Here is a 27,824-nt window from a genome sequence, read left to right on the forward strand (position 1 = left end):
GGGACCCCTGACCGTTAAGTCCAGTCGCGGATGACTCTGGGTTTGCGTCGCTCATCTTGCTTTACTGGCTGAGGGAGCCAGTGTTTGGCCCCACACAGTTTTTCCAGGTCGTGTGGCCAGCATGACTAAGCCGCTTCTGGCGAACCAGAGCAGCGCATGAAAGCGCCGCTTACCTTCCCACCGGAGCAGTACCTATTTATCTACTTACACTTTGACGTGTTTTCGAACTGCTAAGTTGGCAGGAGCAGGGACCGAGCAACGGGAGCTCATCCTGTTGCGGGAATTCGAACCGCCAACCTTCTGATCGGCAAGCCCTAGGCTCTATGGTTTTGACCACAGCGCCACCCACTGTCCTGGTTTTATCTTCTTGTAAATCACTTTGTTGTTTTTTTTTACAATCAAGCGGGATATAGGCCTCCAAGCTTTAACTTCAAACACACATAAATGATTTTGTAAAGCTTTATTCTGCCAATCTTAAATGTCCCCATCTTTAAGAAGTGGCTACAATGAAACAGAACAAATAGTAAAATCTCTGCTACTACATTTTACAACTAAAAAGCTTACTGGTTAAGTCATGTCTTTAAGGATAATTCAGACAAAACCAGATAAAAAAATCAACAAGTTAAAACAATTTTTATTCATAGCAGCTAGACTAACAATAATCAAACAAATAAAAAACTTAGGGGACATTCTAATGAATCAATGGTATCAGAAAATAAGGTCTATTGCGTTATTGGGAAATTATCTCTGCAACTGAAAGACAGGAAACTCTAAGAAAAACTAAAGGCAAATTCCAGACGTTCTTGTGACCAGTAAAACATGCAGCAATTTACAAAAGCCATCCTATTGATCTGATAGCCACAGAATTAATACATAAAAACTGATACCACCCTAAGAAATGATCTGGATATACCCATCCAGACATACCTATATTTATGTCAACCCTTATCAACAGGCATTAAATTTTATTTTTAAATCACAGCATAAGAACATGTTCTTAAATATAAGATAAACACTTAAATACATCATGATACTATCTGTCAGGACTGGAAAAGGCTTGCTTTACAGCAACTTTTCCCCGAAAATACACCATTAAAGCAGCTAGAAAGCTGCCTTATATTGTCAATCCACTTAGCTCAGTATTGTCTAGGCACTGAATTAGCAGCCATTCTCCAGGGTCTCAAACAAGCCTGTTTCGAAGCCCAACCTGAAGATGCTGGAGTTTAAACCTGTACTTTTCTCCAGGCAAAGCATGTGCTCTACCACTAAATACAAGCATATCCAGAAGTAAAAAAAAAAAAAGGAAGTTGCTTTTTGAGTGTGAGCGAAGGGAATTAATACCTCACCTGCCTGAGACTGAGATAGTGCATGTTTATCAGGGATGGGGAACCTGCAACTGTCTGGATTGTGCTGGACTACAATCCTAGCCAGCATGGCCAATGGGCAGGAGTTAAAGGTGCTACAGGCCACCAATACCTAAATGGCCAAAAGGGCCCTATCCCTCCGTGGTGTATATAGATTTTTTTTTTTTGCATGAGACTCGAGCTTATGATGAAACACACACACACACACACACACACACACACACACACTCTCTCTCTCTCTCACACACACACAACCCTAAGCCCAACCCTTCTGAGCAAGATGCAGAAAACTATCTGGATGTAAACAACCCATAAGAGAAACTACAATGATATTACTGATCTGATTATATTGCTGTTCCATTTTTACTTAAAATTACTTTCTCATCTCAGCAGTTCCCAAGGTATTTTATAAATAGTATTAAAACCTCTTCTGCCTCTGGAGCAGAATAATTTTTTTGCATGTTTGAAATTCATAGTGTTGATAGATTTTGTGCTATTCCAGAGGCAGGAGAGGTTTTCATACTTTTTATGAAATACCTTGGGAGCTGCTGAGATGAGGAAGTAAGTTTAAGTCAAGGGACCTTACAATAATTTCAGAATAATATCCTAGTAGTTTACCTAGAAGCTTCCTAGTACATCTCCTGTGCAAGGATGGAAAACATGTGGCCTTCCAGATGTTTTGGATTACAACTCCCATCGAGTCCAATGGTCAGTGATGATGGGAGTTTAGCTCTACAACATTTGGAGGGCTGTATCTTCCCCATTGCTGACCTATGGGATTACTAACATTCATATAAAGAGATAGTATGCAAATGTCATAATCACTATACTAGGAAATAGGTTTCAAATGACCTATTCAAAGTAAGGCTTCTGTGGATCCTGTTATGTATAATAACCAGACAAACTGAAAAGATATGCCACTCTGAGTTGCCTGGATGAAGAGTTCCCCAGAAAAGAGCCAGTATTGTGTAGTGGTTAGAGCAGAGCTTTCTAAACTGTGTGTCGTGACACATTAGTGTATTGGCTGCATTGTGTGGATTTGTTGTGCAAACACTCCCCACGCTCCTCCCGGGGCTGGAAAGGTGTTTGTTTAACCTCCAGTTTGCTAGTAAAACTGAACTACTGTGTCGTGGAAATGATGCATGTCTAAAAAGTGTGCCACCAACATGAAAAGCTTAGAAAGCTCTGAGTTAGAGTGTAGAACTGGACCTGGGGAGGCACAGGTTAAAATCCCTGCCCAGGCATGAAGTTCACTGGGTAACCTTGGATCAGTCATCATGCTCTCCCAGCCCAACATACATCTCAGGGTTGTTATTGTGAGGATAAAATAAGGAAAGAGGGAAACTGTTATTCTACACCAATATTGTATTGCCTGCAGTGTTGGAGGAGGGGGGTAGGGAGGATGTGCGCATCAAGTTACACCAGAGATGATGGACAAATTGAATAAATATGAGCATACCGAACATAAGGGGCTATTTCCAAATACCTGTGTCCATGGTACTGCTTTCAGAATAATGCCTATGAAGCCATATGTATGTACCTCCTGGAAAAGAGAGTGAGCAACTAGATTTCTGTGCAATCCTGTGTTAGTATGGGGAAAGAATTGTAGCCTACAAAACCAGCACATCAGTTATAAGGCAGAAACCTTCTCACCAGCCAGCTAATTTTCTATGTGTGGGGGAAGGGGAGATGCTTTGGGGTTTGTTTCTTGTGTTTTTAGCGCAGGGAAATATTCAGATCTGCACCCTCCCCGCCAACCCACAAGATGGTAAAGTCTTAGGAGAACTATACCAGATGATGTTTTAAATCAGAACTGGATATTATTTATCTTCTGATAATACTGATGTGGCTGCTGGGTGAATTGTTATGTTTACCAAGATAGGCACACCATTTATACATTTTGCTAATTATTTGAACTTGTTTTAAAAAAATCATAAATGTCATAGTTCCAGGGCATGGTCTGAGGACACAGGATACAACCACCCTGCTCAAACTCTCAAACTCCTGGATGGGAGGCCACCAGGAAACCCTATATATGCTGTCATGAGTTCAGTCACGGGGGAAAGCTGAGACATAAATTAACTAAATAAATTGAGCTGGCATGAACTATATATATATATATATATATATAGGCCAGACAGTGTGTGCAACTGCTAATGCTGTTCAGATGCCACTCAGCTTTGAAAAATGGGTGCTCACTCAAAGATCCCCCTCCTCTTCACTTGAAAAACCACTGTGCTAATACCAGAAAGGAACTTTGCATAGTCTCCATCCATTAACTGATTATTATCACAGAGTGTTTTCATGTGGGGCAAGCTGGAGTCCCTCCAAGTCCCCATCTTCTTTTGACTTAAGTGCTTGCAACCAATAAAAAGTGACACGTTGTTGCAATTAGTGTTATTCGCAGTCTTGTGTCTAATTAATTTTTGTTCCTGCTTTGTGTGCTAGGGCTTCCAAAAGCAGAGTACTGGCTGCTAACATGGTGAGACTAGTGCATTGATTGCTTAACACTCTGCAATTCCCTGACCATTCACAACCCCCCCCCCTCCTTCCGTTTTCCTGGTATTTACTATTTGTTAAGAACATAACAATTTGTTATGGGTAGAAGACAGCCTGGATTTTCCTAATGAAACTTTTCAGCAGGTTCCCACTTTGGTTTCTGTTGATTAAAGCTATCTTTATTTACGGTACCCACCCACCCCACACAAAAGAGAGACAGAGAGAGGTGGGGGTCATCATTGAGCAAATGTCTTATTTTGGGCAGAGTGAAACTTTACGGATTATAATTATTTTTTTCATTCTAAAGGCTTTCTAGATACAAGTGAAACTGAATAAGGCTGGTGAGAACATTTTTGACAACCCAGTTCTACTTCCTCAAATCAAAATACTAACTGTATGAAAGCACTCTTTTAAAAAACAACACTGTGTAGTCTTCAAACATTCTTCAAACAGCACTGGGGAATCCATGCTTGGCACCTATAGAAACAGGGCCGGCTCATCGTAGACCCCCGGTGGCGCAGGGCACCATGGCACCGGCCCGCCAGGAGGGCACCGCGAGCTGCGCCCGCCCGCTGGCCGGCCGGCCGGTCCGCTGCGCAGCTGCGCGCGGCGCCCACCTGCCCACCGCACTGGGAAACGGGGCGGGAGGGCGCCGGAGAGATCGTGCTGTGTCTGCCCGCCCACCGCGCAGCAGCGCCGCACCCACCCGCCCGCCGCGTTGGGAAACGGGGCGGAAGGGCGCCGGAGAGATCCGGCGCACCATGGCGACAGGGGCGCTTAAGACGGCGCTGTATAGAAAGAACCTGAGTAAAGTTAAAGTGGCTAATCCTTCCCTCTGTCCCTGATGATCCTACGGTACTACCTGGAGTTAACAGTAGATCAGGGATATCCCCTCCCCCTCTCCCCTCCCTGGATTTTATCCTGTTCCGTGGAACAAAGAACAGAGTTTTTGCAGCAATATTTAGGTGAACAAGTAATCCCCTTGCCCCTGAAAGTTAGGCTCCCCCTAACTGTGTGAGTAGATTGCAGTCTCCTGAAAGTTGCCCACCCCTGCACGTTATCATCCCTTGCCCCAACTGGTTCCAGATGGCAGTCTATTTACTTTGCCTCTGAATACCAAGGAATACCTTATCTGAAGAGTCTTACTTTTGTGCTCTGTTTCTGGAACCCATAACATGAACCCATAACACAAAATGATGGGAGCAAGACTGAATATTGGGAGCCACGTATTAGATAGACTTTAAATCTAGGTCAGATCAATGGCACATAACTACAACATTTCTCTTTGGCACTGCTTGGGTCAGAAGAGTAAAACGCCATTGGAACTGAGGTCAATTCCCCACCACCACCCAGGATATACTAATATTTTTCTTATCAACTGGGATTCTAAGAATTCTAACAGTAGTATGCAGGCAGTACAAATGAGTAGTGTGTGTTTGTTGTCCATTATGCAAGTTCTCCATTCTCAGCTTTTAGTGGAATGTATAGAAAAAGTAAAGATCATCATCTTTAGATTTTCACCCGGCAACCAGAAAGCTTTTAGCACAGTGTATGAAAAGTGTGCCACATTTGGCAAAGGCGTGACAGATGTAAGAATGCCACATAAAAATAGAGCAATGACAATGAGGATAGGTTGATGATTATGGACCCATTTGTATGCCTTTTTCTCCCCAATGAGGTGCCATTTTGCTCTGATTTAGTGAATTGTTCGTCAAACACAACTATTATTTGTCTGGTGTGCTTCATTAGGTTTCCATTATACTGCCCCCTAAAAAAAAACACACAACTATTTGGAAGGGAGAGAAACTAAGCACTGTACTATCACATAGATCAAGATTATTTTTAAATTATACCCTTTTTGAAAGGATTAAGATTTGATTTTAAGATCCTATTATATTGGAGATCCACACCTCTAGAATTCTGCATACACAATCACAGTAATTGTGTGCTGAAATGACCAGTTAGAAACCTGAACTGGTCATTGGAGAAAGAAATTACTGCAGCTGCATGCGCAATCAATGTAATTACACAAAGTATTCAGAATGCCTGTTTGCTGAAAAATTGAGAGAATTTGGGCCATTTTGCATAATCCACAGCAAAGGACGTGTCCTCTAGGCCCGGAAACTACTTAGTCACAGGTGGCCTTCTGTTCTTTTACCAGTTTACTCAGAAGAAAAATTAGCCAGCCCATGTTTCAACTCTGTAGCATTGTTGCTCCAACCTTGCACCACCACTCGCAAAATTTCAGCATTGCAGAGGTCATATGTAATAGGGTAAAGGATGAGTAGCCCCCATGACATCATGACAGGAGAGGTTAGTTTCTGAAGTTATGTTGCATATCAGGCTGAGAATGGATGGAAACGGATTCAACTGGCTGTTGGGTACAGCTGGAACAAAACCACGTTTCCAGCCTCCAGACCAGACGGAGAGCATAATATGGTTTTAACACATTTGTCTTGTGAATTGACGGCTCTTTTCCAAGCTTTCCTTTAACAACTGAACGTCACTGTTGATACTATCATTGCTGTTAATAGTTAAGGAGTGCAAAACCCACTTCAAGCCTTTCAGGCCCAGCCCTACCATTAGACAGAGCTACCCAGGGCAGCTGATTCTGGGTGCTATGAAAGGGGAAAAGCAAATGATAAATGATTCATTTTGCTATTATTGTATTTATACTGCCAGGAAGTGTAAGGAGATTTTTTTTCTGCCTCTGGTGCCAAAATAACTTGGTTGGCCTTGAGTACTAAATAAGTAAAGCAACAAAGGTATATTAATAAAAAATAAAAAATATCTAAAACAGGAAATGTTACAATTTGCTATTGTTCGTACATAAACAAACAAACAAACAAATAGTAAAATGCTTAAAATACAAGAGAGTCAGAGCACACTGTTGGCAAAATAATGTTATTATTGCAAGGCAGAGAAAAATAAATCTAATCACCAATCAACATTGCAAATAACAATTCCAACTGCCAGGAACATTTCAACCCTTCAGTATTCTTCAGCAGCATGTAACCGTAAATTAGTGGATTAGCTGCTCCAGAGAAAAAAATAATCCATGATTGTCTAAATCAGGAATCATGTTTTGAATTTTAAAATATTACATTTCCTTTACTCTATAGCCTAGTTCACATGTCAAATTAAACCACAGTCAAAATAAACTACAGTGGTGCCTCGCAAGACGAAAGTAATTCATTCCACGAGTCACTTCGTCTTGCGGTAATTTCATCTTGCGAAGCGCGGTTTGCTGCGGCAAAAACAAACAAACAAAAAACCGCCGAAAAAATTTGACTTGTGAAGCGCAGCCATAGAAAATGTCATCTTGCGAAGCGCCGAAAACATTGGAAAACACTTTCGTCTTGCAAGTTTTTCGTTGCACGAGGCATTCGTCTTGTAGTACACACTGCTGAAATCACAAAAACATCACTTCTCCCCTGCTGTCCCCATAATGCCAGGAATCCAGCCATGGTCTGGCCTATCATATCATCCAAATCTGGGCTTCTCTCGAAGCAAACCATGAGCAGAAGCCAGTGTATGTTCTTGACTTAGCTATTGTAGTTTGTTTGGAGAGAAATAAACCATTTGCTCAGATTCAGATGACATGATGTGCTAGATTATGTCTGGTTTCCACACGGTATGTGAGGAATAGAGGAAGAATGAACTTCTTGCCATTTCAACAGTGCACATTTGGAACATTCCTCATTCATAGTAAAATAATAGTACAGTGGTACCTCGGGTTAAGAACTTAATTCATTCTGGAGGTCCGCTCTTAACCTGAAACTGTTCTTAACCTGAGGTACCATTTTAGCTAATGGGGCCTCCCACTGCCGCCGTGCCGCCAGAGCACAATTTCTGTTCTCATCCGGAAGCAAAGTTCTTAACCTGAGGTACTATTTCTGAGTTAGCGAAGTCTGTAACCTGAAGCATCTGTAACCCAAAGTACCACTGTATATTTTAACTATGGTTTAATGCAGTTGCAGCCAATGTGGTGCCCTCCATATAGTGTTGGACTCCCAAGTCTGTAGTCAATATAAAGAATAAAGGGATTGTGTATATAATTTAATTAGAAGAACACAATTATGAATCATTCCACTTATGAGTTATTTTGTTCACTGTTCCAAAGTTTCTGTATGTTTTTTCCCCTTTTATTTTTAAACGTTTGATTACATACAAGCAAAACTAAATATGGATAGTTTTGGGTTTTTTTTTTATAAGCTACTGTTTCTAATTTCCATATTGCTTCTTGAGCACTACAAACATAAACTCAGGCTGCAAGATGCCTTGATCTAGCCCTGCTTTGGGTAAAGAGGAAAATCTGGTTGCTGGTGGTGTCAACCTAACACTTCATCATGACTAAAGGACACATAGAAGCAAGGGAGGAATGTGCTTGGGAAGAGAAAAGGGAAGGCTATACAAGAGCCCCTGGCATTCACTCTTTCCCTTGACCATCACTAGGATACTGGGAACAGTGGCTCAGTTCACATGTCATAAGTAAATGGTTTTCTATGAACATGGAGATCACATCCACTCTGCTTCTCCACTAGCACAAACAGGAGCAACAAAGCATTCTCTCTATTTTAGCATTTGTCTGAACCAGAGATTGTGGTTTGTTTTAAGCCAGGGATCATGGTTTGTTCCAGGAACAGATCTTGGCTTCAGATCATGGTTTGTTAGGAGAAGAATGAATCATGACCCATAGTTTGGAAACCGCCTGAAGACAGGATTGTGGTTTGTTGCTCCCACCCACCTCCACTAAGAGAGGAGTGAAGCAGGAACCACTTGTGTGTTCATTGTAAAACATTAATTCTGGTGTTGAATGTTCATAGTGGATCCACTGAACTTAATGGACTTTAGGTAGTAATGACTAACTAAATCCACTGATTCTAACGAGTTTATTTTCAGTGTGACTTAATCAGATGCAAAAAAAATGCCATCAAACTTCATGCTGCAATGTAGATTAATCTACGTGACACATTAAGGGGATCTTTTGTGCACAAAATTGGCTGCAGGAGAAGGAGGCAGGAACGATATGTGGAAGATTCTTCAAGAGTCCAGACTATGGGGAGTCTGAAAAATAATAATAATTAATAACTGGGAATATAATTTGGTCTTTTTTGTTTTAGTTTGTTGTTTTTAATTGGAATATGATTATGATTATATGTTGATTGGCTGTTTTAATTGGAAATTAATAAAAATGATTTAAAAAACAAAAAACAAAATTGGCTGCAGGAATTCAGTCTTGGGTTAAAGGAACTACTACATATAAACGGCAAAACTGGCAAAACTGCAAAAGCCCAGTAACATTAGAACGTCAGCAATAACCCCAAATCTGTATGCTAGACGTTCAAGCCCCGACCTTTAACAAAAGATAAATAGATATCAATTTTCATTTAGAAAAAGCCAACAAACATTCTGCTCTGACAGAAGCATATTACTGACCTTCTCTTCTGACTTTATTAAACAGCTAATTCCTATGAAAGATCAGGTTATTTGAAAATGCCAAAATGGCAATAAATATTAAGAAATCATAATGGAAGCAAGCACAATTACCGTAGGACTATCCCACTTTGTCATGTGAGAAGACATAGTTCACACAGCCTGCAAAAAGAACAGCTTTAATAAGACTTCTCTCTTCCCAAGTCTCTTCCTTATATATCAGAGAGGAAGAATTTGCACACTCTAAATCATTGTTCCAAATAGACTGGCTAAATAAGAAGAGAACTTCATGATGATGACATATGTATGTGTATGTGCATTAATGTGCCCGCAAGGAAATTTTAATCTAATGACGGTAATTGGTGAAATAACTGCTGCCTGTTAGCTGAAAAGAAAGCACGTTTGTTAGGTTTCTGTAAAGCCTGTCATATTATAATATCCTTCATTAAAAATAATCAAAGACAATCAACATCTCCATTCTGCTCATATTTATAATAAACTACTTGGGGGTATACTTAAGCGCTCTGCTTCATTTGTTGCGCCACATGCATGCACTCAGCATAATCAAATGAGAACAGGCACAAGACATGTATCTTTCCATGGTGAACATTAACAATAAAAAGCATCTGATGTGAAGGGGGATCCTGTCTGCTCACGTTGTACCAAATGTCACTGCAGAAGACACTTTCCAGATATTATGTGGTATCATACAGAACATTAAAACTGGGATCTGAAGAGTCCCATCAGCATTAGCATCAGCTAAAATATTTGGAGGGACCTCCAGGACAAGATGGTTTAGTGGGCCCACTTAACCTGTAATAGTCGAACCACACAAACTTAAAATTGTCTGATGCTCGCAGACCATCTGGCCTTCTTGGGTGCTCTGCATAAAGCAAGAGGGTAATGATGTTGGCATGGTGGACACTTAGTTAGAACAACCAACCTCAGCTTTTTTTTATTGGAAGAAGCAGAAATGGACTTGAAACAATTATTACCAAGGTTGTAACATCATGCTTATATTGCTGTCAAGAAGTTAATGGTTAGACTGTTGTAAGATGGAGGAAGATGGTTGTGGGATTGGCCTTCAAAACAGTTCGGGAACACCAATCGACATAAAACATAGTGAGCAGACCTCATAGATAGCTCACCATCTAACACCCATCTTGCAATATCTGTTTCCAGTGAAGTTTCCTGGTTCAATTCATCATGCTTGTTTTGACCTTCAAAACCCAAATGGGCTTAGGGCCTGGGTACTTCATCTCAATGGACATTTTGTTTGGTGGTTGCATTATAAGCAACTGCTAAATCAAGTTAGAAACTGAAAAAAATGCAAACATACTAAATTGAATTCAACTGATGTAAATCTAATCTCTGCAATCAAGACGCAAACGCCATATTTTGGCAGAGCATTAGGCACACTTAAAATGCATTCACTATAATGAGATTACATGTCATGTGCATAATTCCAGATTGGATTGTAGCCAGTATTCACTACTCTAATTAGACATTCACAATCTTAACTCCAATAATTGAAAAGACTTGATATTTTTGAAGCAAATTTTCCGACTGAAATAAAGTAATGGGAAAATCAAATATAAAATTTATACCCCAAATATATAGTTAAAAAAATACTTGCTATGTGTCAGACACAATTTTAAACCATGCTTTAACAAAATAAACCTCAAAGATTATAACAATAAAAATATGGCAACCAGAACCATTTTTAAAAGCAGCATAAGAATAAAAATACAACATAATCAGGAATTGGGACACTAATTCAAAAAGGTCATTTCCATGATTGCCACTCCTCTGACCTCAAAAGATAGGGTGCTCCAATAACGATCATACTGCATAGGCAAAATACATGGGAAAAAGATATCCAGGTAACTAGCTCTTGAACCACAAAGTCATTTCAAGAAAAGCATGAGGTGATCAAATAGTGTTTGTAAATTGACCATGGAGAGCAATTCTGGTTAAAATCTGGAATATGCTTCTTAGGGCGGGCCCCAGTTACAGCAGACTAGCAGCTGCAAAATAAACCGTAGTTTTCCTTAAAGACAGTTTCACATAACCACAATGTGGTAATTACGTTCCACTTTGTGCCAAAGCAAAGTGCTAAAAAACACTATTTTTATTTTTATTACTGCTAAAAAACACTATTTTTGTCCACTACTTAGTGCTGCAAAGTACTGCAATTATATAAACCGTATGATCACTATTTCCATTGCTGACTAAGAAAAATCAGATTCCTGTGTAATGTCCCAGTGGTGTATTTGTAGGCTTCTTCTTTATCTGTTCCATTAAATGTGAAAAATTGGTAAATCATAATACTGACTGGGTTTATATTTATAAGCACAGCAATTCCTCACTCAGCTAGTCACAGGGTTTCTCCCGCCCCCCTCCAAGCATGTCATCTTAAGCTGATGGCCTTAAGTATTTTTGAAGGCGCATCAACAACAGAAGCAAACTGTCAACTCAACCTTATGTCATCCAAGTTTGTAGAGCTTAAAACCCAGTAACCAGAAACAAGCAATCTGGTAGTTCACATGAAGTTCACAGAAAATAGAACATAATCATAGAAGGAAAATAACATCACTGATCATTATTAAGCCACAGTAAGAGTCCCCTTTGATGTGTTCCATGTGAAAAAAAATCTCATAATAAAAATACAAAATGACTGGCACTAAATTTAACTATTACATGCAAATGTAAATAAATAAAAAATGCTTGCCAACAGCAACACAGAAGTGGCATTGAGAAGCTAGCTGATATTTCTTCATTGCAATGAAAAAAGACCTTACAGCTACATACTTAATAACTTATTTTCAGATAAGATATTATGACAAATACACATTACACCTTGTATTCATATATTCACACCTTGCAATTCAGATATGCTCACACATTAAAGGTCTGATTTAAAACACTACACATTTACATCCTTGTGTCACAATCCACCTATCTGGGACTTAATAAGAACTCAGTTGAGAAATATTTGACCTAGACTCTTGGAAAAGATTGGTGCATACCACTGGAAACACATTAGCTAGGTTTTGTATGAGCACAGTGAAATTTCTGACCTTTTCTCTTTGACTCCTATCTCTTTGAAATTTCCTTTGGGTTCGAATGAATTTAACCAGGTGGCATGAGGGTAAAGCATGTTGAAGAAAATGCCAATATTCTAAAAGCGCCCCAGGGCCTCACATTACTAGCTGAATAGTACTTTGCATTTTGACCAATATTCTCAGCTTTGCTAGAGGTGTAAAGTACTTTTTATAGTCAATAAGCTTGATAATGGAGTCAAAACCATTTAAGTTGTTTCAAGGTCCTACTTTCCTTATGTCCTCATAAAGAATTTACCCAAACCCAGTTTATGTTCTACACTGCCATGAAGCAGCATAGACAAGGGGCATTGAGTTTTTCAAGATATGTATTAAAAATATGATCTTCTTTAATACATATATTGTATTAATACAAGATACGGTAAAGAGATGATAAAGAAGGGCTGGGGAAGCAGTGGACCTGGCAGTTGTCATAACCTTCATCATCCATGACCATTTGCCCAAGATGTCTAGAGCTGATGGGAGCTGCAAGCCAACAGCATCCAGAGGACCACAGGTGCTGGAACAAATAAATGTGCATTCATTTCATATGCACCTTTATATGCCCAGCAGGCAGGAAACAAATTTGCTTACCTTTCCTCAGCTGTATATTGAGCCGCTTCCCTATCTTTTTGGTATTATAGCCAGTGCTTGAAGTGGAGGCGAGGACATTTTGTGGTGATGATGCCAGGCCCAGGGGTGGTTTTCCTGATGAATTCACACTATGAGGTAGTTGTGTGTAAGAGTCCGTCTGATCTGCTTGATGGCTCACTCGGGGTATTCTTTGTAATGTGTGAAGTCCAGTGTGATTAACACTCTTATTGTTCATATATTGGGAATCGGGGCTAAACCGACTGGAGTAGTGAGCGTTCTTCTCACTTTGTGATAACTGTTCATATTGCTCTTTCTTTGCTGCCGGAACCACATGGAACCAAATAATGGGTGTTCGCATGGCTTGACGGAACATATGCTGTGCTCTAGGTTTGAGAATGAATGAGAAATTAGCAAATTAAGACTGGCAGACTAGAAGACATTACAAACATAATTACTGATGTTAATTAGGCATCATGAAATGACAAGACATATTGTTGAAACTAAACTGTAAACTAAAAAGGCTGATTTTCTTGGAGTTATCTGCTACAAATGCCTTTTCTTCTAAAAGTATATTTCTTTTAGGGCAGCACAAGTGTTGTTTTTTTAAAAAAAAACTTATTTGATTAATAAATGTGGTTTCTTAAAATTAGCACAAGGTTTCATGTCCTTTTCTTAAATATTATAAATGATGACTTTGAGATTTGTAAGCAGCCCCCCTTTAAAATCTCCTTAATTCAAAATGTAGGTGATCTAAGAATATGATATGTTAACTTCCATAAAAGTTCATGGTAACCTACTTCAAAATAATATTAAACTGTCTAGTTAGCACTTTCTGTTAAATTATAACATGCGTCCCACAGATGGAAAGATTTTCATGCTAAACTTTTTGTATTTGAGCTAGTTGCATTCAATGGCACAGTTAAGAAGTCACACTAAATTATGATGCAGTGTTATATATCAGCCATATATCAGCATTATATCAGCCATAACATGACTTGGTCTCATGTAGTCCTCCCTCCTTTCTCATGAGCAAAGGGAAGAGAATGAAAGCTTCAGCTTTCAATTGTTGAATTAGGCATAGATTCTAGGAATGTCAAAATCAATAAAATATTATTTTTACTGTTAGATAGATAGATCATTTATTACGGTCGGAGACCAGCTTATAAAACACACCTGGGGGTACAATCCCAGAAGGAAAACAAACATTTTAAACATTGTACAACAGTAAATTTTTAATTTATAAATGTGATGAGCATATAGCCACTTAAAAACTTTGAGGTAAGCTACTGCAGAGATATGACCCAGAATCACCCGGGGAACCGAGTTCCGGGGTTATTTTTACTGTTGTTCATTTAAAAAAAGGATCAAACCATAGTTTGTTCTAATTTAGAAGAAATGTGCTACGTGGGGGGAAATAACCACATGAGCCCTTAATAGCCCATTAAGAGTTTACAGTATCAGATCCAATGTCTTCCTTATCTACAATGTTGCTCATAATAATAATAATAATAATAATAATAATTTTATTTGTACCCCGCCCATCTGGCTGAGTCTCCCCAGCCACTCTGGGCAGCTCCCAATTGAATATTAAAACAATACAGCATTAGCACAATTACAAAAATCACAAACAATACATAAACCACATCAAAAAATACACAACCAAATGGAAAACAATTTCCACATAAATCAAAAACTAAAACTAAGAATACAGCCTTAATACAGTTTAAAATGACATAGGTAAAAAGTAACAGGAAGTTAAACAAAAAACAAAACAAACACAACCCACCAATACATTGTGGAGCTGTTTTTGAGAAGCATTCTACTACCTTGCACAAAAGTTCGTGGAAGAGTATTACTACAATTTGTCCTTACACACTCACAGTTCTTTTTCCCCAAGTGATATACCACATTTGAATGTCATGCTAAACAAAGGTTTTAACACAATGTGAAAGAGCTGGAGCAAACCTGAAGACAACCCTTCCCTTTCCATGCAGCCACAGAGGAGTTAAGAAGCTTTGGTTTGCTTTGTTATATCGCCCAGACCCAGGACTGTGGTCAACATTAAATACCTGCTAGTTTAAAAGAAGTCAAATAATTCAAACCATGAGTTTCTGAAACTAGCTTGTGATTAACAAAGTTGGAGAACTGAAAGTTTCCAAACCCCTGCTCCCATTCACACAGGAGGAGGATGTGTATGCCCCCAAGGTTTGCTGCAGATCTTTCATTTGAGTGTGATGTTTGAATGCAGGGCCGTCTTAAGCACCCCTGGCGCCGTGGAGCGACGGACCCCCCCCCCCGCCCCGTTTCCCAGCGCGGCAGGCGGGCAGGCACAGCGCGGTTGCTGTGGGCGCAGCTGCACGGCGGACCACCGGACCGGCTGGCCCGCTAGCGGGCGGGCGCAGCTCGCGGCGCCCTCCTGGCGGGCCGGTGCCATGGTGCCCTGCGCCACCCAGCCTGGCCACAGGGCCAGCCCTGTTTGAATGTTCTTATTTGATGCATACCTGTAGTTGACCTCAATACAGCAGTGTTTGGGTAAACCCTTAAACACACAGCAGTTTTATAAGCACTTAAGCACTGCAGGATATTAAAGGATTGAAATTATCACTAATAGTGTCAGAATTATTTTGATTTAGATTGATTATCCATTATTGCAAAACAAAAAAGTAAGATCCCAGCATTTTTTCTCTGACAAAAATCTATGCACCACAAATATTATCAAAAGTTCAAGTGATATAAGCTGCACAATTCCCTCCTGCCCCATAATTTATTTTTTAAATTAAATTTCCATGAGAACTAGAACTCATGAGAACCAGAACCTATGGGGGGGGCATAATAAAATGACCTTGCTACACAGAAAGTTACAATCTTACTGACTTCTTTGGGGAAGCTTCAGAATTTCTACACACAAGTGCATTTCACATGCAAAATTACATTACTGTTTTAGAAACAGTGAACACAATGCTTTCGATGGTGTGTTAATGTTAAGCGCTTCTCCACCTATAAACAAACGATATCATTCAAGTTAACAGGAGGTAGAGGGAAGAAGAACAGCCCTGTAACAATTTTAAAATGAGGAAAGAAAGTTATGCAATGGCAGTCATTATCCTGTAGCAATTGTAAACTGAGTAATTAAAGAAACACTGTAATGATCTACAAACACACTCCTCTTTAAAGAAAGAACTTACTTAGGCAATTTGTTCTTGAGCATTTTATTCCTCCCCAAATTACTACCATGTGTGATGGTTAAAGGTTAAGAAAAGCAATAAACTGTAAAGATGCACTTACTGCTCAAATCTTCTATTGCGAAGGTCCCCATCATTAATTCTAACAATACAGTCATTTTCATGAAAGAGGTTTTCTTGTTCTGCTTTCCCACCTTTCTCCAGTCGCTTTACTAACAATCCCAAAGTTCTGGAACATAAATTATGACAAATTATTAGTACACTTGCAAAGTTTCCAGTGATTTGGGTCAGAAGAATAAACCCCATCCTAATTCTAAAGTGCCCCCTCTGCCCTCAGAAACAAGTCACTCCAGGTAAATGTTCTTCAACATTTACAAACCGAGGACCCATCTTTAAACCAAACATGCATTTTGGGATTCATTTCTTAATCTTTTACCACATATTTTGGTGGTAGTGTTGCTGTTGCCACCCATCTTGGATCTGTCTGTGACCTAGGACTCAGCTATACAGCTGCAAATACAGTGGTACCTTGGTTTTAGAACAGCTTAGTTTATGAGCAACTTGGATTAAGAACGCTGCAAACCCGGAAGAAGGTGTTTTGGTTTGTGAACTTTGCCTTGGAATAAGATGATGTTTCACTTCCTCTTGAGTGTGTTGTAAATTGAGTCTCTCACTGCTATGGGAAAGCACGCCTTGGTTTAAGAACACTTTGGTTTAATAATGGACTTCCGGAACAGATTAAGTTCGTAAACCAAGGTACCACTGTAAAACGTTTTAAGTGTGTTTTAAGTGCAATATACAATGTGACATTGGATGGCGATTGTGAGCCTTATGGAAAATTAAATGTCTTTTTTAAAAACACTTTTTTTTTTTAAAAAAAAAAAAGCATTTTCAGAACTTTTAAATATGTGTGTAGATTCCACCCCACTTGAAGACCAGTGTTCTAAGCGGAATTAAAATACACGAACTAAATAGTAGCCACCTCACATTATGAACACAGGAAGTCCACTCGCTTGTTTCACTGATGCAAGACCCACCAAAAACAATGAGAACCACACAACTGCCTCTGTATAATGCACTCAGAAGCAGCAGCTGGTGTGGTGTAGCTGCCCTTCCAACATGGTCATCACTGCAGCTTTTCTGGATATTGCTCGGACAGGGCAGCACCAATGTCAGGTCTGCCCATGCACACTTCAAAAGAGATTGGCTCCACCAGTGCAGATCTGGCTTCATCACCATTACTCTGCTCTGCTGCCCATCACACCAGCTGCTACTAGATACACTTTATAATTTATTATTTATTATTATTATTATTATTATTATTATTATTATTATTTAGGTAGCACTTATCAACCAAGTGATGACATACACTGCCTCTTATACTTTCCGCCTCTTATCTCATTTATTTCAGTCATAAGTACAGCAACTGTCCTGACAAGGCAGAGGTGCTACTTGTGGTTCAAGGTGGTATTCAAGTTTTCCCCAAACTTGGGTCTCCATGTGCTGTTGGACTACAATTCCCATCATCCCTGACCACTGGTCCTGCCAGGTAGGGATGATGGAATTGTAGTCCAAAAATTGTTGAAGACCCAAGTGTGGGAAAACCTGTATTAGAGGAAGGTGTGCACTTTTGCAAAAGCAAGAGTAGGGAACTCTTGGCCCTCCAGATGTTCTTGAACTGCAACTTTCATCAGCCCTATATTGCTTGGCACCCAGATATCTGAAGAACCTGTGTCTTTAAAACTTTTGACAAGAGTATTTTTTGCAGATTTTTTGTTTTTAAGGTATAGACCACATTTGTGTATATTTGGTTAAATTGTAAGTGGATTGTGTCATTTCATACCATAGTTATTTCAATTACAACTCAATTTTATCCAAAGGGACAATATCAGCACATGAGTATAGAGGCCAGAGAAGGCCAAGCCACACTTTGGCAACCCAAGTAATGTTCTTATTACATTGCTGGCAATAACACAGTCAGTTTTTATTAGGATATGTCACAATCATTTTCATACAGCTGGGTGGCAGTTGTGGGTCATTCCTATCTTCAAAGGAAATATGTCTATAAATTCAAAACAATCTAGACATCAATAAAACATTAGCTGCTTATTTCCAGTTTTACCAGTGACTATAATTTAGATGTAGAAAGGGAGTGTTAGCATATGTTATTGAGTTTATTTCAGTTACAGAATTAGGCTAACAAAGCTTGTGAAAATGTGGTGACAATAGCTTTACTATTTCAACACTTGGGCAGCTCTTACTTTTAACAGGGGCATACGTTTATAGAGAAGTATGGAAGGTCATTAACAGAGCCTTGCTGCCTTCAACTATGTATACACTGGAAACACAGAATACATACACATATCCGTGTGTGTGACATATTTATTCATAATGGCAAGATGCATTAAAGCAAGGATAGGAAACAGGGTCCCTTCAGAAGTTGTTGGACTACAAAAGACACAGGTTCCCCATCCATGCATCAAAGGTACTAAACACATTACCAGTTTCACGAGCAAAATTTTCTTCTGAACATTGCATAATTATAGTTTTTGCATTTTTGACCTTGTTTCCCCAGTTACCTACATGTGCCCTATAGACAGAAGTAGAGAAAGCTAACATCAGTATTGGCTCAAGGGTTGTTTCTGAGAATGATGGCTCTGCAGTTATCAAGGAATGCAAAGCAAATTTGGGTTCTTGGAGGCTTAAACTATGGCCAGAGGTACCGATGTAGGGTAGGACTAAGAAGAGGGCGCTTTAGCTCTGTGAAACCTGGCACAAATGAATACAGTGGTACCTCGGTTTACAAACACAATTGGTTCCGGAAGTCTGTACTTAACCTGAAGTGTATTTAACCTGAAGTGAACTTTCCCATTGAAAGTAATGGAAAGTGGATTAATCCGTTCCAGACGGTCCGTGGAGTACTTAAACTGAAGCGTACTTAACCTGAAGCGAACTTTCCCATTGAAAGTAATGGAAAGTGGATTAATCTGTTCCAGTCGGATCTGCGGAGTACTCAGCCTTAAGCGTACTTAACCCGAGGTATGAGTGTAATTGGATCTGGAAGTCCATACTTAACCTGAAGCGTACTTAACCTGAAGCAAACTTTCCTATTGAAAGTAATGGAAAGTGGATTAATCCATTCCAGACAGGTCCGCGGAGTACTTAAACTGAAAATATTCAAACCGAGGTGTACTTAAACCGAGGTATGACTGTAACTGTACTTAGGTTTGACAAGGTTAGTCAAGTTAGTTTTCAAACCCCAATATAACTGTCACAGTTATATTTCATATATTTCATCTGCTCCTACTAATAAATAGACTTGCACCAAGCTATCTTTGTGACTGATTTTTTTAATTGTACTTCTTAGAGATTATGCCTTTTACTAAGGACTTCTCCAGAAGTGAGGTTTTGGGAAGTGAGGTTTTGGGGAACCTCACTTCCCAAAATACAGAAATGCAGAGCAGTTTTTACTAGACGTGGGTTGAAGACTTTTATCTGGCAAACTTTTACACAGAATTTATATACTTCCTGGTCTCTCCCTCTCCCTCTCATGTGTGTGTGTGTGTGTGCATGTTGTCTTTACAAAGCTGAACACAGCTTCAAATCTGCTTAGGCTTTCCTACTTGCTTTATTGGAGTTAGAGCCCCCCCATTAAATGCCCATTCACTTCCCATATAGAACTCAATCACTCTCACGGCTGTGTATTTATGGAATATACAAAACATCTAATTGCCATGTGTGGGGCCTACTTGTGGTTGGCCTTCAGCCGTGTGATAATTACATCTCTTCAGCTGTGCGTGTTTTTGCCCAGGCAACTATAGAAAGGAGGTACAAAACAATATTTGTGAATAACAGATGCAGCATTTAAACTGAGCTATCTTACATTAATTTAACTTGTGGGTTTTGTTTAATGAAAGTAATTGCAGTTTTGATGAACAGATTTTTTTATTACACATTGTTATCACATGACAGGATTAATAAGATTTCAACTTGTTTAAGGGCTTATGTAGTTAGTAGAGATGATAAACGTTGTGTAGGTAGTAAGGTGTGTTTTGCATTATTATTAATTAGAAAATTCAAAATATAACTTTCTTTAAAACAGGAAGCAACAGCTATCATTATACAGAAATAAAATTAACATACTCATTATTAAATGCAGAGGTGTCTGGGAGAAGAGATGAAATATTAACATCCTATCATAAATGTAATTTTTCAAACCACGGGTCTATTATAGAAATTAAGATGGAAATGACCTGTTGCCCCAGGATGTGAACATACTTGTGAAACCACTAAATTTCTGAAACTCCTTAACTGATAAAAAAAAGCAAAGCATTTGTTTTATTCATTAAAGCAGAATATCATTTGCCTAATTAAGTAAATTCTCAGTACCTCCACCTAATTTAAGAAACAAGCCAAGCCTCTGTCAAGGATATACCAAATGTGGTAGGAAGAGGAAATTGCCAATCATCACCACCCTTTCTTTTTCAATAGCAGATGAGTCCCACTGGATCAAAAACCATTGCACTGTATTTAATCCACCATGATTAAGAACACTTGTCTCTAATATATGCAAGCTTTTGTGTCTTTCCTGATTTAAGCCAGTGGCTTTCAAATTGTGACCTGGAAAATCTTGGGAATACTCAATGAGAAGATGAGCAATAGCAGGCAGCTTGTTCATTACTGGTCTTCCCCTTGCAAAATGCAAAGTCATGTGTTTTGGAATTTGTGGGACAAATCGTGGAGGTTTGGTTGATCTACTACTCAAAAGAGATACATGGAACTTCCAGATTCAGAAGGTGAATACTGTTGATTACCACTTATCTGGAGGTTACAACAAGAGGCAGCAATCACACTCATATCCTGCTTGTAGACATCCCAGAAGCATCTGCTTGGCCACTGTGGAAAACAGGATGCTGAGCCTGCTCAGAGCCCAAAAGGGCTGATGCTATTCCTCTGCCACTCCTTCAGACATTTTAGGGGCCTCTACTGAATATAGGCTTTTAAGCCTTTTAGCTCTTTGCAACTGATTGGCATGCCAGATAATTTTAACACAGTTATTCTCCTGCCCTACAGTGTCATCTTTCACATCGAGGATTAAGTTTCAAATGTCATCTATTACATACTGAGAATCCCAAAGAAAGTCAATAAACTGTATTTCATAAATCCAAACCATATTGTGGAAATTTCAATAATATCTCCTAAGTTAACACATTCATTTTGTGCTAAATGTAGATGGTGGGTGGCCTATTCCTCATAAGAAACTATTTTCAGCAGTTTAATATATTGTTCAAAGTATGAAACAAATCTGGTTAATTATTTTTACAGAGAACACATGAACATCCCTATCTCTCCAAAAAATTCACTTCTAGGTTCACCAAACTAAGGAAGATGTTAAAATCCCTGCTCCCATTCTTCTGTCACGAGTATTTAAAAAAATGAATAAAAAGCTATCCAGCAGAGGTTATGTCAGCTGCAATTATCATATACAATTATAGCACACGTTTGAGAACTATTTTTGCATTGGTTGGTTCCTCTATTATTTATAATCCAGAATTACAAATGCTATCTCTCTCCCTTTTAGAACTGTGTTGCATAGCATCTTGAGTTGTGTTTTATTTTCTAATCATTAACTATAATTTCAAAACCCTATGGGGTGAAAGGAGTGAAAACAAAGAGGCTGACACAATCAGTCGGAGTTCTTATTTAGGAGGTTGCTATTTTGAAAGATGCATGGTAGTTAAATGCAGTTATTTAAACTGCAATTATCAAAGAAGATTAAATAAATGAGATGCATCTATTGTATTTTTTTTATGTATTCACTTAAAAGATTTTAGAACCACCCTTCATCAATTAGATACTAGGGCACTATACAAGATAAAGCCAAAAATGGTCATATACCCAAATTACGAATCAAAACAACTTTATGGGGTAGTAAATACAATAACTAAACAACTAAAATGTCTCAGCAAAGATAAAAGTTCTTACTTGGAATTGAAAACATAACAAGGTCAGAATACTTCTTGGAGAGGGTGTTGCATGGTTGGGGCTTCAAGATGGAGACAACTCACTCCTTAAAGCTACTTAACTTCACTAGCAGATCTTCAAACATGGGCAGGCTGCTATTGTAAGGGAGCTATGCTCTGGTTAGAATGTCAACCTGTGTAGGCATTGCTAAATTCATGACCACATAATCACCCCAGCTCACTTTTAACATGGCTCAATTCACACCAACTCTTTCTAAGTAGCCTTGCACCTGTGCATATGGTCATGTTGATAAATTCAGCAATCTGAACCTGGCTCAAAGTTCTTCTGACTGTAATTACCAGTGGGTGTAATTTAGAGAGACAGCCCTTCTTCTTTTCTTCCAAAGAGAGAACCATAATTTTTTTATGGCTCTTTGGCTTTTTGTGCTTAATTGGTTACTTTTTTTTTTACTGTATTGATGCTTCAAACCACCCTGGGATTATAGTTGATGAAGGACAGTTTAGCAACTGAATTGATTAATAATGACAATAATAAGGGACTTTAGGCTGCATCTATATTTTCAGGAAGCAGTTTTAGAATTACTTTAATACATTTTATAAAATAATTTACATTGTGAGTTGCATTGACTACGGTAGGTGGGATAGTGGTGTTTTATATATAAATTCCACATTCATAAAATTAGAGTCCTGTAGAGTTAGGTAAGACCTATGCACTGTGGCCTTTAAACAGAAATGGACCTTTAAGCAGAAATGGTCCCTTAAGCCAGGCATCCCCAAATTGCGGCCCTCCAGATGTTTTGGCCTACAACTCCCATGATCCCTAGCTAACAGAACCAGTGGTTGGGGGAAAGGGGAATTGTAGTCCAAAACATCTGGAGGGCTGAGGTTTGGGGATGCCTGCCTTAAGTGGTCCTGTCTTTTCCCTGAGGATTTTGCTGCTGTATGTGTTTTACCATCACTAGCCTAGTTCACATGACTGTGGCCAGAGGTGAACTCACAGCTTCTCTACTCCTCCATGGGTCCCCCCCCTCCCCAGCTGTGTTAGGCTAAGACAAGATTTGGCTTAGTATGTCATTCAAATCAATCTCTCCTCATGAACCATGAAGCCAAGGTTGTGAGGCTCATAGGTATTGTGTTGAGGAGGTAATTTTCTACATGTTGCTTACATCAAGTCATCAGGAGGGTACAGAGGCGCTAGGCTGCCCCCAAGATTGGGGGGGCCCAGCACACATCACATCACATGCATTGTGCATGTGTGACTGTACGTGCAAAGAGAAGAGTCCAAGCACTCTGGAGGAGCAAGCTACTGGACCTGCAATAGGCAGGGCCACCTCAAGAATAAGCGGGCCTGGCTCTCTTAAAACAAATATTAAGAGGGTTGATGTTCCTTCAGCACCCTAGAGTTGGAATGCCTAGGAGGGTATATTGTGTTACATGCTGACTGGTTACAAAGTGTTAAGATATATGTTGCCATAGAATCAAGGTAGACTATTCAGCTTTTTCTGCTTTTTCTTTATCTTCACTATTGTAACAGGGGGTGTTCTCTTTGCTGTTCCTCAACAGTACATTCCAAAGGGGGGGTAGTGATTACAAAAAGTGAGCAAGCAATAGGCGATTCTCTATCCTTAGGGTCATGGCTGCTGGCCTAAAATGGTACTTGTCTGGTTCTGATCCTCTTCAATATCATGAGGCCATTGTCAAAGGCTTACTGAAATCAAGATACACTACTTCCACATCATTGCCCTGATCCACCAAGCATGTAAATATAAAAAAGAAAAGAAATGAGATTTGACTTGCTTTTGAGAATCCCATGCTGGGTCTTAGTAATCACAGCATCCTTTTCTAAGTAATTGCCAACCAACTGTTTAATTAGCTATTCTAGTATTTTTCCTGGTCAAGCTGACCAGTCAGTAGTTACCTGGCTCTTCCTCCCTCCCCCCAAACCTTTTTGAAGATGGGGACAACATTTGCTAGAGATAGCTTGCAACTGCTATTCAGATATATACTGCTTTCAACACTGGAGGGTAGAACATAAGCATCTGGGTTAGTAGACAATGAATCCTCACTTTTAAGCTATTGCTGTTGTAAAATGGGTATCTTAAATGGTTTTAGACTGTACTGTATTTGCACTTGGATTGAATACTAAATAATCCAAAGAGATGCTCCAGAATCCATGTTCAGCTAAGAATACAAGATAAAAAATTAACACAATCAACAAATATATTACAAGAAGTACGGCAATGTAAGTAATAAAAAAAACTGCAAAAACAAAGGGAAGGAGGACCCAGAACCAATGCATTAACTAAAATGTCGGGAAGCCCTAAGTGGCTCAAGTTGCATTAAGAGCTGAACACCTCTAAGCCATTTACAGTTATGAGGCTGTTACTCCTCACTGTGCTTTCATAGCTGATGCTGCATAAATAAAAGAAAAACAAGCAGCCTTGCAAAGCAAGAGATGCCAAAGCCACACTGAGATAAAAATGAAAGAGCAATTTCTAAAAGATTTATGAGCTTTAGTTTTTGAAAGTTGCTCTCGCGCACACATTGGATATAAAAAATAAAACCACATGACAGAAATAGAACCAATATGGAAGACTAAAATCTGTAACAATTTCTTTTATGTAGGGATGGGTTAGCCTATCTGGATAAAATTATTTGCACAGTGAGATCTGTTGAAGGGCTGAAACTGAATTTCAAGCCTAGCCTGCCTTGCAACTCCACTGTTAGAGAGGTCGTCTGATTATGCTCCACAGATCTATTTGAATGAGTGAAGATACCCAGCCCCCACTATTCTCAATTTATGATTTTCTGAGTTACTCCACAATTAGATGTCTTCTGTGTGCCATTCCAGAATCTTAAAGAGCCATTTGATTAGCCTCCAACCAAAATCCCCTAACGAGGCATCCATAAGCCTATGGTATGTCACTCTGTCAAAATGCAATTCCTAACATGTCAGGATAATTAATGATCCATGACAACTTTCCTAAGAATACAGAGCTTCTCCAATTTCTTTCCCCCACTCCTAGTTTATGATAATCTCCTCTGCCGTAAAATAGGCTCTACTCTCCATTCAGATCTAACACTTTTAAAAGCATCTCAGCAATATAATAAAAGGCTCGGTCAAGCAGCTGATTGCACTAGTCATGCATGTGGGGAAGCTACAAAATTGTCACCCTCTTTCTACACATCATTTCCATATTCAACATGTTTAGTCAATATGGTACCCTCAAGATGCCAATGAACTATGTCCCATCATCCCTGACAATCAGCTATGCAGTCTAACAACATCTGGAGGGCACCACATTGCCTACCTCTGTTCTATGTTATCATCTCAGGATATAGGAGATGAAATAAGCAAGTCATCCAAAAACCCCTGCTCTTCCAATCTTTCATGGTTTGGAATCCAACGTTTTTCTGCTCTCTCACTTTTGATTTGTTAGCACAGCCAGATTATTACAACATGCTTTTGTGTTGCTATTTAAGTTTTATTTAGATGAATTTCATCCTTTGAGAAATTATCTCAGCCTTCTGGTGGCTAGTAAGAGAAGCATGCCATTAGCAAGCAAGCAGATGAAATTATTATTATTATTATTATCATCATCATCATTATTTTTTCTTTATACTCCACCTTTCCTTGATGGGACTCAAGGTGACTTGCATATACAAATGAGAACTGCTAAAAACATGGGGGGGGGAAACTATTATTAAAAATACAATTTAACACTGATGAAAGTAAAAACCACACACACACACACTATTAAAAACTATACAGTCAGTTCCCAAAAGTCTGTTGGAACAAATGGCTTCACCTACTGGTGGAAGGACAAGGAGGCGAGTTTTCCTTCCTTTACTTCCATGCCTTTGGCTAATTAAACAAACTATTGCCTTTAAAACGGTGTGTGTAATTGTTTTGTTTGTTTTTGTTTGTTACTGTTATGTGCTTTTGTGTTTTTTGTATTGTAAACTGCCCTGTGAGCCTAGAAATTTTATTTAATCATCATCATCAACTGACTAATAGTGACTCAGATAGGGGTTTCTCCAAGCCCTATCCTGGTGTTGTCCAAATCAGTTTCCAATTTATGTTCCAAATTAAATTTAACTTTTCTAACTCTTGAAGCATATGATACCACTTTCTCAGCATTTCCTTTGTTTGGCTCTTGGAATATTTCATACTAGTAAAAATAGGTCTTGGTCCTTTATCAATTTATAATTTCCAAGGGATAGGGTGGGGGTGGGGGTGGGGAGAGACAATGTTATTACATCATCGGTTTAAGACTGAACTAATCCATGTAGTACCATAAAGAAAGATTTTCCAAATGATGCATCAAGGAAAACTATTCACTATAAAAATAAAAAATACCAATACATATGATGATAATCCACGGCTATGCTGAACCTTTAATTTGTACCATGTATTTAGTATCGTCTTATCTATCTCTCCAATGATAAGATCCAGTTTTGGAAACCAAAGTTAATTAACTAAAGGGCATTTTTAATTCATCTGGTGCTGGGCTTGTGACTATATACAATAAAACCCAGTAGACTCTCATTGTCAATTTAGATGCATAATAATATAAATTAATTTTTTGATAATGTTATACTCCCAAGTAATTCAGATTTAAATAATGCCTTTCCAGCATCTATTGGAAGTTTACCATTCTACATGAATGTTATGAGTAACTTTCTGCCATAAGTGTAAAATAGCTAAATTGTGCCTCACTGGTAGATTCTGAAAGGGGGAAGAATATTTTAGGTAATAGATTCATTTTTATCAAAGCTATTTTACCTGACTAAGATAAAAGGATACCTTTATCTTGTCTAGTGACCTAAATCTTTCATTGTTTCTTTTAATAATTTCTGATCAATGTCCTGAGCTCCTAGATTAAATTTTCTTTGAAGCGAAATTCCTGGATATTTAATTGGTTTATTTATAACAAGGAGAGAATATTTTGTAACAATGCTATGCACAGCTTATTTCTATAGATTAATACCAAACCACTCAAATGAGGTTACGGTTGCTATTATAGTACAAAATTAATAATTGTTAATAATTGTATGATGTAATATTTGAAGGAAATGGGAAATGATTCTTCTGAATTTGCTCTTGCATATCATTTGCACAGAGATCCTGTTCACGCATCTTACTATCTATGGCTTAGTACAAACTCATGAGTGTGAGAGTTCCAAGAGAGACAATTTGCTCCTCCCTGGTCTTTCTCCTGCTGAGACAGAGATATGTGGCTTTTAACTGTGCTATTTACTGGGTGTTCTGAGCAAATCCAGAGGCAAAGTAAGCCTCTGCCCCACACCTCTAGATCCGAGCTGCAGGGAGCAGCAGAAGCTTGTTTCTGCATTGCACAGAAACTTCCACCACAATCTTGGACCTGGAGAGAAGGGTACGGAATTGTCTGTGACCTCACACTGCATTTTGAAGGTGCAGCCTGAGCTCAGAGACAAGACCCTGCTCCTTGCGGGAAGTGAAAGATCTTGGCAGACACACATTTGTGGTTGGTCACAAAGGCCAGCCAGAATTTGAAGACCCTTGACAAGGATGTTTGGACAAAGATCCCAGGGCAGAAGGCAGGCATTCTGTATGACAATGACTTTTGACATGGACGTACTAAACATAGAGGACACAGGAACTACTAAACCTGTACAGTGGTA

General features: G+C 39.0%; 1 protein-coding gene across 1 annotated transcript in view; it reads right to left on the reverse strand.

Moving 5' to 3' along the window:
• The window catches only part of PARD3 (par-3 family cell polarity regulator), a 561,410-nt gene that overhangs the window by 239,145 nt on the left and 294,441 nt on the right, over positions 1 to 27,824 (reverse strand). The window contains exons 8-9 of the mRNA XM_035129013.3: positions 16,280 to 16,405; positions 12,995 to 13,377 (exon numbers count right to left, since the gene is read on the reverse strand). Of these exons, the coding sequence (XP_034984904.1) occupies positions 12,995 to 13,377; positions 16,280 to 16,405 (509 nt within the window). The remainder of the gene's footprint in view (positions 1 to 12,994; positions 13,378 to 16,279; positions 16,406 to 27,824) is intronic.

Source organism: Zootoca vivipara, chromosome 11 (assembly GCF_965207765.1).
Source record: "Zootoca vivipara chromosome 11, rZooViv2.hap1.1, whole genome shotgun sequence".
In the NCBI taxonomy this organism is placed as follows: Eukaryota; Metazoa; Chordata; class Lepidosauria; order Squamata; family Lacertidae; genus Zootoca; species Zootoca vivipara.